The sequence below is a fragment of the Castor canadensis genome, chromosome 17, assembly GCF_047511655.1.
Source record: "Castor canadensis chromosome 17, mCasCan1.hap1v2, whole genome shotgun sequence".
Taxonomy (NCBI): Eukaryota; Metazoa; Chordata; class Mammalia; order Rodentia; family Castoridae; genus Castor; species Castor canadensis.
The window spans coordinates 52,635,562-52,650,539 of record NC_133402.1 but is presented as its reverse complement, the minus strand read 5'-3'; the positions used below and the strand labels follow the sequence as shown (position 1 = coordinate 52,650,539).

At 37.2% G+C, this 14,978-nt stretch overlaps 1 protein-coding gene across 6 annotated transcripts in view; it reads right to left on the bottom strand.

Annotated features, from left to right (window-relative positions):
- Positions 1–14,978, bottom strand: part of Atp2c1 (ATPase secretory pathway Ca2+ transporting 1) — a 130,750-nt gene that overhangs the window by 17,127 nt on the left and 98,645 nt on the right. For all 6 annotated transcript variants that reach the window (XM_020154398.2, XM_074059119.1, XM_020154410.2 and 3 more), the window contains 6 exons: positions 14,113–14,208; positions 13,936–14,025; positions 11,419–11,523; positions 7,301–7,457; positions 3,432–3,602; positions 2,235–2,332 (listed from right to left, as the gene is read on the bottom strand). In XM_020154398.2, coding sequence (XP_020009987.1) covers positions 2,235–2,332; positions 3,432–3,602; positions 7,301–7,457; positions 11,419–11,523; positions 13,936–14,025; positions 14,113–14,208 — 717 coding nt within the window. The remainder of the gene's footprint in view (positions 1–2,234; positions 2,333–3,431; positions 3,603–7,300; positions 7,458–11,418; positions 11,524–13,935; positions 14,026–14,112; positions 14,209–14,978) is intronic.

The following is a 14,978-nucleotide window of genomic DNA, read 5'->3' as shown; positions in this document are numbered from 1 at the left end:
CCCACAAGCAGTCCAAAATAATAAAATAATTTCACATAAGGGAACCTCGCTCTACAGAAGCTATGGTTATAAAACAGGAGATATCTTTTTTCCTGTAATAATTTCTTAGAAAACCAATATAACCCGAGGTAAAAAAAGTATTTCAATGAAAAAAGGACAGTCTTTTCAACAAACAATACTGCAGGAATAGAATATCCATGTGCAACGAAAATGAAACTTACTGTTTCTACATACACAGCAACTCAAAATGATTGCCAACCAAAGTGCAGAAACCTAAAACTCTGAAACTTCTACAAGACATAGGAGAATCTCTGTGACACTGCATTAGGCAGACCTCTTAGACAAGATGTCAAAAGTATGATCTATGAAGAAAGAAACTGATAAACCAGACTACATCAAATTTAAAACTTTTGCTCTGGGAGAGGTAATGGTAAGAGAATAAAAACACAAGGAAGAAATATTTTCAAAGAGAGTATCTGATAAAGGACTTTAGCCACAATATATTAAAAAAAAAAAAACACTCTCAGGATTCAGTAATTAGAAACATAATTTTTTAAAAACAGGGTACACACCTCACTGAAGAGCATGGCAAACAGGCACATGAAAAGGTACTGAGCATCATTACTCACGAGGGAAACACAAAGTAAAACAACAGTTAGATACCACTGCTTGCCTACTAGAAGGGCAGGTGAGCACACAAAGCAATGAGAACTTTCAGACACCACTGGCAGGAGAACACAGCCACCTTGCAAAAACAATTTAGTGTTTCTTACAAAGTTACACATATATTAACCATATTACATAGTAATTAAGTTATTCATCCAAGAGAAGTAAAATTTTATTTTTATGTAAAATTTAGTACACAAATGTTTTTAGTAGCTTTATTCACAATCAGCAATAACTGGAAACAAGCTGGGCATAGTGGCAGACACCTCTAATCCCAGCACTTGGAAGGCAGAGACAGGAGGATTATGAGTTTGACGCCAGTCTAGTCTGCATACTGAGACCCTGCCTCAAACAGAAACAACAAAAAACCCACAACTAGAAACATGTCTTTACAGTGCTGAACAGGAGAAATGCTACTCAGCAATCAAGAAGAGCAAACTGCCAACACACACAACCAACAAAGCAAAAATCTCACATGCATTATGCTAAGTGAAAGAAGAGGCTCAAAGCCTCATACTGGGGGGAGGGGGAGATGGCCCAAATAATTCATACACATGTAAGTAAATGTAAAAACAAAAAAATAAAAAAATTTTTAAAAGCCTTATACTGTGTGATTCAATTCTTAGAACATTTTGGAAAAAGACAAAACTATAGGAATAGAAAATGAACCAGTGGCTGATTCTAGAAGTAGTAGAGGGAAGTAGAGGGAGAAATTAACTACAAAAAAAATGCACAAGAGAATACAGCAGGGTGATGAAACTGTTCTGTATCTTGATTGTGGTGCTATTTACTAGCTTGCATGCATTTGTCAAAACTCAAAACTATGCACTAAAATTGGAGAATTTTACTGTATGTAAACAATATCTCAGTTTAAAAAAATATACATACATACATATATGCTAAAATTAAAACACATCAGCAGAGCAAGGTGGTACACGTCTGTAATCCCAGCACTAGGGAGGCTGAGGCAGAAGCATCCCAAATTTGAGGGCAGCCTTGGCTACATAGTGAAAGACCCTGTCTCAAAAACAAAAACCGAAGCTGGGTGTTGGTGGCTCACACCTGTCATCTTAGCTCCTCAGGAGGCAGAGATTAGAAGGCTCTCAATTGAAAGCCAACCCCGGCAACTAATTCATGAGCCCCTACCCAGAAAATATTCAACACAAAACAGGAGTTGCTAAAGTGATAGAGTGCCTGCCTAGGCAAGCATGAGGCCCTTGAGTTCAAAACCCAGTACCACCAAAAAAAAAGAACAAAAAACACAGAAGAAATATAAAGTAGTATCTCTCTCCAACTTCTAATTTATAAATATAAGCATGGTTCATTTCTACAGTACTTTTCTCAGAGGAAGTTCGGTTCTTGCTAAAGTTAATGATTCTGTATGATATTCATAATGATAACATCATAAATACTCAAAAATAAGGCTTATTTCAATGAGATTTCACTTTTAGACCAAAAAGTTTGGTAGTTGGGTCTCATTTGTTTATACAGTTTCACTATGACACTAGTAATGGTAACTCTCAGAATGAAGCCTGCCAGTCTGGATAGCCTCGTTTATGTGGGCCTACCTTTGGTAGAATTTGTGAAAGCTGCTGGACATCCATGGCATCTATTTCTTCTCCTGAGACTGACTGGGAAGTTTTGGAATACAATCCCAGACGACTGGCTGAAGTAAAAATAGAGAAAATGTAGTTTACCAAATTGTTTTTATTTGATGGGTTAGTCAACACTACCCTCACGTAGTATGATTTCTTACCTATATCAAAGAATCACAAGACAAAGTACTGGTAAGACAGAACCGTCCAAATTCATAGTAAGTCTGTTTTGGCCAGACTCTATATAAAACTGTAGGCAAAACTGATGATAATTTAACTTTAGTTTAGTTAGTTTTCTATTTGACCTAGCTTTTGTTTCAACTTAAGAATAAAGAATTTTCACTACTTAGTCCAACACCACCTAAGAACGTATAACTTAACTGAGGTTCTGCTCAGATCAATTCTAATGAAGGTCAGAATTCATTCTAAATAGAGTATCTGAAGCCAGACAAAATGGTGGTGGATTTGTGGCAAACATGTAATTGTATTTAAACGAAAATATTGAAAAGTTATTCTTCCAACAATACTATATTTCTAGTGATCCTTCTTAGATAACATAAAGTTTGAAACTCCAAGCCCAGCAACTCTCCAAATTAATACAATCAAAATTAATGCAGTTTAGCAAACTGTTAAATTCATCAGTATGAATTGTAATTACAGGCTCTGGAAGACTAGTTTTCATGGTTTTTTTTCCCTAACATCTCTTAAGGTAACCTTAAATAGCTTTCAAACAACAAAGGTATATATATGAGAAAACAAATATATACAAGCTATCTTCTTCCTACTTCAGTACAAGTCTGCTTCAAAAATTATACTATATTAAAAAATACTATGTTGAAATAAAAACTAAATATCGTGTTTCCTTTCATATTCATGAACTAGTATTTTTGTCAACACAGTGAATTATCAAGTTTAAAAAAATTACCCTTCTGTGCATAAATAGACATGTGATTTCATAAAGACTTACTTATGGGTTTTCAATATACTTTTTTAAACTATAATCAATTTTCCTACAATTTTATACTCTGGCCAAAAAAGTGAGCCAACTATAATTGTATAACCTCAATATTATGTGAACACACTTTATATCTAATGGTTTACAAAACTATGCATGCACTCTAGCACTTTAAGAAGAATTATCAAAAACAAAAGGCAGCAGCCTAATTATACCAATTGCAACTGCAGTCTCCTGTGAGTCTCCAGTGATCATTTTTATTGACACTCCTGAGGCAATGAGGGTTGTGACAGCTTCTTTCACACCAGTTCTAGGAGGATCAATGATTCCCACCAAGCCAAGAAATGTCAGCTGTCCCAGCTCAGGACCAGAAGCCAGAGCAAGAACTTAGGAAACAATAATAAAAATCCAAAATAGAAAATGTGAGTCACAAAAACATAATTAAGTTGGCCATAAGTCACTTAAAACTATAATGTCACTTGTAGTTATTATATTACCTTTAAAATTCAAAGTTATTACATGCCAAGACACGACAGTTTAACAGGTCTGGATATGGGTTTGCTTCTAAGCTATTAAAAATTAAAAGGAACAAAACTAAAGGACTGTTAAGCAGAGAAGGCAAGTGACAGAAAACAAGGACCATTTTTGCACAGCAACCACATGCAGCTACTTTCCATCGAAACTACTGCCTCTTTAGAAAATACAATTCATTACTTAGAGAAACTATGGGCTTGTCAAGCTTTAAAAAGTCAATTCTAAACAGACAGACACCTTTGAAGGTGGCTTCTAATGTATCTTCATCTTTCCATTTCATAGGTCTCCAGAAAATTTCAACAGCCTGAAGAAAAGGCTGTATTAATTATATACAGCCTATATAATTTCATACATGACAAACCCTGGAAGGTAAGATTAATCTATAAGGTGATTGTAAGACCATTAATACTTCTTTCCATAACATTAACAGGCATTTCTTATTTGTAATTTTGGTTCTCTTAAGAGTATATAAACAATAATATGTTAATATTTATACACCGTTTCCTATCATCTTTGGGCAGTAAGATACAGCACAAAGTTCTGTTCATTTTCCAAATATCATTTAGCTTATTCTAAGAATTCTGGAACTTCTGGTTACTACTCTTTTGAATTAAAGGGACGTGACTGCATCTGGGATATTATCAGGCTGAACACTTTACCAAAGAAACACACAAAAACATACAAAGAAATACCTCATGGGGAGACTGAAATGTCCCAGAGAGACTAATAAGTAGTCGTTCTTATTCAAAGCAGAAAGTATGAAGGATTGGAAAACCAAGGTTAAAGGCAACTAACTTGCATTTTTCCAATGTGAGTGATACACCTGTGTATTTAGATGTGAGACCCAAAGGCTTTCACTTGTAAGGAAATGAGCCACTTGACAGTCCCCAGTGCTGGGACAGAAGCAGATGGCAACAGAAGGGGACAATGACAATTTGTATGTCAGCAAATTCTAACAAAGGGAGCTCTGGGTCCTCTCAAAAAAAGGAAAGCACTGGCTTAGAGGTTAGCATTCTGTATTTATTTATTAACATCTTTAGCACAAATGAAGACCTACTGATATGATACTCTATGTCAAGGGTAGGTACACATTTTTCATGTGGAAAGTCACTGATGTAAAACAACATATTCTAATTTCAAATTTAAGATCATAAGTATTTTAAGAAATAAGTTTTGTAAAATGCAACATAAGTACGTAACAATTAAAATTTATTATCTTTCTGTTCTATTATGATAATTTCAGGGGAGGAGGAAAGTGAAGCAAAGAGAGAGGATGAAGAAAAAACATGAAGGAAGAGACAAAAGATCAAAATATTTCCCTCTGTCAACTCTGATCTACTTTACAATGTTACTACACATAACCTCATATATACAAACCTCCACAATCCTTCAAGTGAAAACAGGCAAAATAAACAAATGAGAAAACTTCTATTTCAAAAATTAAGGAAAACAGGTGCATATACCAGAACTTTAAGACCTCTTTAAGTTTTCTAAATCCATGCAAATTTGAAATTCTCTTGCTGTGAGCTCCTAAGAGCAATAAAATTCTTAACACCCCTGGCCACCACCTTTTAAAACTGTTTCAATACTTGTTTTGTATTAACAACTGGAAATAAATCCAACAAACTGGAGGACTCACATGACTGGGACTCCAGGTGAGGGAAGTATATTTCCATTTCCCCTGTCTCCCTCACCACCATCCTACCCCCTCCACCGTGTCTTTCTTTCTTTTCTTTTTAAGTACATCTTGGGAAAAGTAGACTACTAAATAGAAAGAGTGAAAACCCCAAATGTGAGAAAATAGGAAGAAAACAGCCCAGGGAGAAACAGGACCCTGCACCAATCCTCCCAGGAATAGCAGAGAAGATACCATTGCCCCTTGACACCCCTCTTTCCTGCCACAGGCCTCCCTGCTATGGCCCTCAAGTCTCTTTGTATACAACTGTACTTAGGGGCTAAGCCCTCCTCATGGTGACATTCTCTCTGGGTAGCAGAGGGCAGGAAGCTACCTTATCACTCTTCTCCAGAATCAAAGATTTCTTCCCATGGCTAGGCTCACCAAACAGTTGAGTCTGCCCACTGCTCTCAGCATGGGGGGGTACTTCTGCACCCACTTCACCAGAGTATCTAGTTAGCATGTGCTCAATTGACTTGATAAATTCATGAAATTTATTAAAAACTCTGTGGTCTATAGCTCCCACTACTCTTAGGCCTGACTCAGCTCAACAGGAGAAGAGGTTCCTCCTGCCTCAGAACCAATGGTGGGAGAGAAAATCTACCTTGACCTTAAGGATTCAGAAGGCTTAAGGGGCATATTAAGGGTTCAGGCCTATGGGAAGAAACACTAGGAACGCTGGGACCTGACATCAAAGCCTCTTACTTTATGGAGGTGAGGGAAAAGGAAGAGTCACTTTTCTTTGAAAATTTTTTTTTCATGCAAAAATAGATCCATTCGCAAAACAATTTTTTAGCCAGGAAGCTCCACCTCCGTTTTCACTGGAGACAGAGTGTGAAGTTTTGAGATGATCACAAGGCAATTAGTAACCCCAAGTAGGATGAACCAGACTCTGGAGAGGACATGAGGAGTGACCTGGACTCAGGGACTTTGGGGCTGCTGTAGAATCCAGAGGCAAGGGCATAAGCAGAGAACTAAGCTGGAATAGCATTCTCTGCTCACAAGAATACCTTTCCAAAGAGCTTATTATAAGAATAGAAGTCCTAAAAATTTACCTGCATGTTTCAGATCCAAAGAATGCCCTCATTTAAAGTGAATCATAAATAAGAACATTTATCCTAACTTGTTTTCCTTTCTGCCAGGAATTGTAGTGTCTGACTTCCATTTCATTAAAACTATAAAAGCAAGGAAGCCAACTCCTCCAATTTCCTTGAAAGACTAGATAGCCTCAGATATTCTATATAAGCCAGGTGACTATTCAGAAAGTAAAAATCAGGTGTGGTCCCAACTCCTGCCTCTCAGTTCTACTACACATGGTGTCCCTAGGAGAGGTGGCATGATGAGTGGTGCCCAGCGGACCCTCACTCTCCCCAACACCATAACTGCTCAGGCAACATTTGCCTGAGTAGTATCTGGGTACTTCTTTATCTCCCTGGTGAAGAGAAAAGAAGGAAGACAGCAGATGAGGATCAAGTTAGCAAACACTTATTTAAAGGACAAATCAGAGGCTCAAGACCTCCCATTTTTAAGAACATATTTTAGTTCCATTAACAATGAAGACGAAGTAACAAAATATGGAAAGGGTAACATAATTTTGCCTTGACACAGCTCCCTCTCACAAGATAAACTTGTTTAAGTAAAAATCTCCATCACCTACTCAGAGACAACTGTAGGTCTGTAAGAACAAGAGGTTCTGCTGCATTCTCAATTTTCCACCTTTTGGGAGCAGTTAGCCAACTAAAACATAACACCTCAGAAATGGCAAAGGTTCTATTAAGTCTGGAAGAGTTGGATGGCTCAGATGAGAAGTATACATTCATTTACAATTACAAGTCTACCTTTTTGCCTCCAGGGGCTTCGCTGAAATGGGCTTACCTCTGAGTCCCGCAGAGCCCAGGCGTGCCTTCTCTTGTTGGTACAGATCTCTCTGCTGCTGGGTGAGTGTCAGGTTCTGTCCTTTGCTGTGGTATGTAGTACAATATTTAATCACCTGCTCATAGGCACCCTTCATAAAACAAATCTCTGGTCTGTCCTAAGAAGAAAAACATAAAAAAATACAAGTTTCACTTCAACAGTGAAATGCCCAGGAAGTTACTCAAACCTAAGGCTTTGAGTGGCACTTGAACTCTAAAGATTAAAAACTCATGTGGGCACTTTCTGCATCTTCTGTAGAAATCCACATCTGTCTCACTACTAGACAGATTGAAAGGAGTGCTATACTAAGGCTCAGATCAGGCACTCTGAGATTTGGGATAGGCTCTGTAACAGGGAAAGGAAAGAGATCCAATGTCAGCCCACAGATAAAAGGTTCAGGCTGTTTATTAGTTACTATTTATATATCTGTCTCATAACTACCTTGTAATTAAGGGTCTTACCAGACTTCTTCTCTTTTATCATAGTAACAGTAATATTCAGCTTAGCATATACAAACAAGATCTGGCTTTAATCCCCAACAAAAAGCTTATAATGAAAAACTGCCACCCCTTTGCAATCCTTCTCATCCTACAAAGCAAAATCAGTTCAAACTCTTTCAGCTGTTTTCTTTGGCATTAACCCCAGAGTTTTTAATACTTTATATTGCTACTCCTTCAATCTTCAATTCTACACATGATCTATTACGATAGGTGTTCATTTGGCCACCCCCACTACCTATTCCCATATCCTTATCTTTATGTTATAATGAAAGCACAATTTTGTCAATGTTCTGTCTACATTACGAGTCTTCACCATGTAGCCAAGTTTGTAATGACTACATGGTTTGTAAACATCCCAGTTCTCCTTGCAGGCAGGAATGTATTTCCCTGCTGCACACCCTCTCCCAAAGTTAGATGTGACCTGCTGCAGCCAAAAATATGAGAAGCACTTGTCTCACTTCCAAATACAATTTTGGGCCAGGGCATAATTTGCTATTCCCACTCCTGCAGTGGCTTGTGTACTCAACCTGGAGACAGAGCTTCCCTCTGCCAGGGACCCCAGGTAACTATAGTGAGCAGCTTTCTGAGGGTACAGAGGCAGCAACAGGGTATTGTGATGTTCCCATGACCTACCCTCACTGATGAATCAAATACTTCTTTTCCTGTTCAAAGTTTTGTTTACACTACTCATTTTCTCTTCTCAAAATCTTCTATATGGTGTAAAACCCTTCTCATTATAATTTATACACGATCAAAAAGCAGCAGGTAAGCTATCACTCCTCATTTCTATTGGAGACCTCCCTCTTTCAATCTTGTTCTTTTCTTTTTCTAGTTAGAGTTGGCTGGTTTCTAGGCCTACTGCACACAAGGATCAGGAACTTTCCTTTACCTCTATTCTCACTGGATTCCTTTTCCTTGATTTATTATCCAACAGTATCTTAAAAAGGGGGCTGGGTGTGCATGGTGTGGGACATACATTTTTATTTTATGCTAACATTTCTATGTTTAGCTGGGAATAACTCTCTAATTTTGAAGGCTTTATTATATTCCAGTGTCCAGTGCTGTCGCACACATTAACATTAAAATATGCAGAAGCTACTATGAATTCGTAAAACTTTTTATATGTTCTCCCTCACCTTACCTATACCTTTTTTATATGATATCTCCTCCCATCAAAAATCTGTGTAAGTCTTTCAAATTCTCTTTCTCCAAGTACCATCACATTTCTTGATTATGTACCTTGCATTTATCCCTTTCCCTCATCCCCCATCGAACATCCTCATTGGGCTGAGCATTTGGTGGGTCATTTTATTCTAGAACCTAAAATCTTTACATTCATTATATTTTTTTTTAGTGCTAGTTAATAAGATCTTTCCATTTCCTGCTCTCTCGTTTTAATACCACTATTAGGTGGATACTGAATCTCCAGTATTCATTTTCTGATTTTTCATACCTACTGTCTACCTCTTTGACATTCCATTGTGCTTTCTGATAGATTCCTTAACTTATTTAAAAATATTCTATGGAAAAACACTTTCATAGTCTTTGGAAATTTTCCTTGGCATCTGATATTACCTTTGTTTCTTTGAGACCTCTGTCTTATCCTGTCTGTGTCTTTAATACTAAAGACTTTTCCCAAGTATCTGGCAATAATGTTTATCCAGTTACAGGACTAGAAGCAACGTGGGCTCTGGCAGAGCTAATTAACTGGTAGACCTTGCTCTTCCAATGAACATAAGGCTTGATTAGGGGTATCCCTTACTGTTGAAAATTCCCTGGGACCAGTTAAGATTTTTCTAAAATTCCTCAATATTCTGACTTAGGGAATGAGGGTAAGGAAGGGCTTGCCTGTGCAGATCCTGAGAGACAAGAGGAGTTAAAACCTAGAGGCTTATACTTCACAATGATTTCCTCTCAATCACTCTGCTTTCAGTCTTAATCCTGCCCTCCACTTTGTTCCCAAAATCAGATTTCCAGTATTCCACAGAGGTAAAGGAGTGCTAATAGGCTGGCCTAAAAAGCAGAAAAGGTACTTAGGGAAGTTATACTGTCTACTTATTCAGAATTTTAACCTTCCCTCCTATTTTTAGCCCTGTATCTTACTTCCTGCCTTCAAGGTATACAGGGTCTTATGTCTTTTATTCCTTTTGGCAGATTCCAGGGAGAGAGAATATATATTGTCATATTCAAATAAAAGTTTTCTAGAAACAAGCTACTTACCCACTAGAGTTATTTTTAAATTAGCAAGTTTACCCTATATGTGTCAGGCTGACCTCTTCCATACCTTGAGTCACATCTGTGAGTTTAGGTTTTACATTTTCATTTTCATTGGTTGGTTTTATTTTGCAAGAACTCTTCAAGTTGGAAAACGGGAAGAAGAAGAATCACTTATATTCTGCCACTTCCTATTCACCACTCTGAGAATATTTAAACCTCCTGTGCGTTATTTCCATGGAATTAGATCCATATTACTAAAAACAATCAAGCATTACACAAGCCCCACTACATTGTCAGAAAAGCTCAAATACGTTTCTTGCCCTGTATGGTCAAAGGACATCAGCTAAATATAATGCAGTTTTCAAAAGCTTTACATTACAAGATTTAAATATTTTTATTGTTTTGTTTTCAATTGTTACCCTTCCCACAAGTTTGTAAAAGTTCCTTTAAAGATCAGACAGAATATGAACATAGTTCCTGACAGACTTTCTATTTACAAATTCAATGTTGTCCAAGTTGGCCTTTCTTTTAAAACCAGTCTCCTGCTTATTATGGGTAAGGGAGATGCCTTCATTCATTCCTGTCTAAGAGATGTAACGTGTAGATGTTTCACAGATTAAACACAAAACCAATTATTCATTACTATTAAAGGTAAGGTAAAAATAAACATATTTATAGATGTGTTTTATAAATATGTGAATATACACACACACACACACACACACACACACACACACACACACACACATATAAAGGACAAGTGAAGTATCAAGCTGGAAACAGTAACTATAAAGGATATAATTATACATTGTAGACAATTCAGAACTCTTTACACTAACTGTAAAAATTTCTAAAGTATCCATGAACAAGGTAGCAGCTTACTACATGCCATTTTGTCAGTTTGTAAACTGGATCAATTAACATGAATCACATACATTTGGGAACCACATTTTCACAAAATAGTGTGCTTTGGTTTGTTCTGAAGATAAGACATTCCCTTCTGTGAAAGAGCCCAGACTGACAACACACAGTCAGCAGAGGCCTATGATGAAATGTCAGCAAGAACAAAAATTATGTTGACAGAACCTAATGTCACAAGCTCCAACAGACTGAGACCAGGCTACACCTCCTCTAAGCTGCTAGCTCATACAACAAAATAAACATACCTATGCGTGGATTCTGTAAGGAAACAGTATCAAAGAAAACATGAGAATAAAAAGAGGTGAGTGTACCATCGATGACCATACTTTAAAGCAACAGGTTTTTATTACATATAGTGGTTAAATCTAAAGGTGGACAGTAAATGAAAAATAAGTCACCTAAACTGAATGGGATTTAAGTATTGTTTAAACAAAGGGATACCTGCTGAGTTCGATGTACACACTTAACAGCCATCCACTTTTGCTCAGAACTAAAAGGGTACTCAGCTTTTCTGATATAATCTTGTTGAAGTCCATCGAGACCCATCTATAAGGCCAAAAAAGAAAGTTAATTCTATCCAACATGGGATTATTTTTTTCTTTAACAAGCAACAAAAGTCACAACTTGTAGTTTGATTCATTGGAGATACCTGGGTTACTTTTCAAACAATGGTGAAAGAACAGCAACGCTCCATCTACACATACTTCCCCGCACAGCAGTGCACATTTTCAACATGAAAGCCTGTGTGTGAATATGTAGTGCTGGCCTGTACGTATGTATGCCAAGCCTTCAAAGCTAACTATATTAATCTCTCTACCAGCTCAAATACTAGAAGGAAGCAAGATACAAATAAATACAGGTACCTAATCAATACTGAGTGTAAACATTTTTAATGAACACAAGTTTTGGATTGGATCTCACCTGTCTTGCCTATTGTTACTCTCCTAGTTCTCTGTCTCCCTACTACTTTATAAACTGACACCTATCAATGTCACAGTTATTCTCCTTCCCAGTGGACTCTGCATCTTCTTCCAGATATCCAAAAATGCTTTTAAGCTACTCAAAACTCTACTTTATTGGTTTCTGTTTTCTATTGAAATATGTTCAGCCTTTTGTTGGCATTTGAAGGTCCTCTAGAAACCCACCATGCACTACATATTCAGCCACCTGATTACCACACCCATTCTATGTTAACTTGCTGCTTTGTGCTTTCATTTTAGTTCTTTCCCCAGCTTACCTCCCCTAAACCCTTTCAATCCTTTAAAGTCCTCCTCCCAGTTCTGAATTGCACTATTCTTATATATGGCTCAATACTGTGGATTTACATGAGTCTGCCTTTTATTTGTTCTAAAAATGTCATTATTAACTCCTAACTATGAGGTAGTTTCACACTTTATGTCTTTAAGAAGCCAGTATCTTATTATGTGTAACACAGGAAACACTTGGTATCTGATCATTTCTGAGCATCTTTTTTGTTTGTTTTTGGCAGTACAAAGGTACCAGGGTTTAGTTTACTAGGGCTGGAAACATGCTGAGAAGTCAAATGAGACACACACCCCCCCAGACCTTTTTTGCTTTTGTTTATTTTTCAGAGAGGGTCTCACACTGTTCCCTACAGACTGCCTTACACCATGATCCTAACTCGTCTTCCACCTTGAATATCTTTTAAAAACTTATACTGACCTAGGCATGGTATAATCCCTGCTACTCAAGAAGCAAAGATAAGAAGATCACAGTTCAAGCCCAGTCAAAGCAAAAGTTGCAAGCCCTATCTCAGAAACAAGCCAGGCATAGTAGCAAATACCTATGGTCCAATAGGAGGACTGCAGTTCAAGGCCAGCCTGGGCAGAAGTTATTAAGACTCTATCTCAAACACACATAGTAGTGCACTCCTATAATCCTGAATAGGCAGAAGGCAGAAGGATTGTGAAGCCAGCCTAGACAAAAGCATAAGACCCTATCTCAAAAACAGGTTGAAAGCAAAAGGACTGGGGATGTGGCTCAAGCAATAGAATGCTTGCCTACCCAGCACAAGGCCCTGTGCTCAATGCCTAGTACGGGGGGGGGACTTAACTATGTATTTTAGTTACAAGGAGAACAAATGATAAAAGAAATAAAGCTTTTATGCAGACTATATACACATATTCCAAAACTGTAAGGGTGGGGTTTAGGTCAGCCGTAGAGTGCTTGCATAGCATGTGGGAAGCCCTGGGTTTGATTCCTAGCACCACAAAAATAAATACACAGTCCATTTTATTTTATCAAGGTAAATGCTGTAACAACCTACAATGTATACTGGCTCTCATTTCCAGTAACTTCATTTAGAGGGATCCTACTTCACCCAAACTGCACTTAAAAGTAAGCAGTTACTTCTGTTATGAAAATAGCAGAGTGGACTTTTTGGTTTCTCACTGAAACAGATGTAGAACTGAGGATGTAAGATCAATCAGGACAGATGAAAATGTCACTAAGAATAACACTTCTCTCTCTCCAACACAAATTTTAATCTGACATTCATTCTGAAAAACAGCTATAGCAGGGAAAGGGAAGACTGGGAAAAGAAAAGCTGTTTTCTTATGACTGCCTTAATATCTTTATATAGGAATGCTACAGAATATTGTCTTTTACTAAGGTAAAAGCATGTCTTAGCAACTAGACACAGTTATAAGGCTTTTCACACATAGATCCCAATGTTATACAAGACAGGAATGTTGCTTCATGAATGTAACAAATCCATCACTGGTTATTAGTTTGTACCTTCCATTAAAGGAATAAGGTTTCACTGAAAAAGCTACATGCTCAATACTTAAAGAAACAAAACTAGGCCCCAACATGCAGGAAAAGCAATGAAATATTGAGTCTTCTTCACTGAATACCTAAAAATTAGTAATACTAAAATTGATAGCCTCCCATTCTGCTGTCAGGATAATATCTCATGTCAAGAAATCACTTACATACCTTCATTGCAAGAGCAATTAAGGCTCCTTCAGTTGGCTTTCCCATTAGAGTGTTGTTCCTAATTACAGCATCATTGCACACGCAGCCAGCCTAAGGAAAATACACATGAACTATGAACCTACCACATGTTTTAAGTCATTATGAAGACAGTTCCCTTCTTGGAAAATAGATTCTTACCTCAACAATTCTGCTAACAGATGGGTTATAGAATCCATGGACAACATCACCATCAACGATCACTTCACCAAACTGATTATAGCCAACTCCAGTAACCTAAGAAACATGAAGTGGGACCAGTAATATAAACAGTACACAGTGACAAGACTAACAGAACCAAAAACTACCCTGCATTGTATTCAATTCACTTTCTACATCATGACATTATTGAAGTGGATATAAAGCAATGAAATTTATTTAAAAGAAGAACATTAAATCTTTAAAGGAACAGATTGTAAATTTCACCCCAAAGATTGCACTCTGCTTACAATATATTATAAACCATGAAAATCTCTGTGAGTTTAAATTTATATTTAAATTAAACAGTAGAACTAATATTCTACTGTTTATATGGAACTTAATTCCATTACCACACCTAGTATTTGACACAAACCTGTGAGCTACATAAAAGCTGAATTCTTTTTGTAAATACACATGCTCAGAGACATTAGATTTACCCACTACTTTTTTGGATTGTTTTTATGGGACTGGGGTTTGAACTTGGGACTTCATGTTTGCAAAGCAGGCACTCCACTGTTTAAGTCACACCTCCAGTCCATTTTGCTCTGGTTATTTTGTACATTTGCCTAGGCTAGCCCCTAACCGTGATCCTCCAGATTTCACCCTCCCAAGTAGCTAGGATTACTGGCATGAGCCACCGCAGCTGGCTTACCCCATTATTTTTAATACAGCACATTACATGCTAACTTTAAAAATCATAGGCAAATCAAGCAAGATACTTACTCCATCTGGTTAGAATCAATCCAAACAAAAATTCTGAATAAAAATATGGTTTATAATTCAGAAAGAAAATAACAAGTAGATAA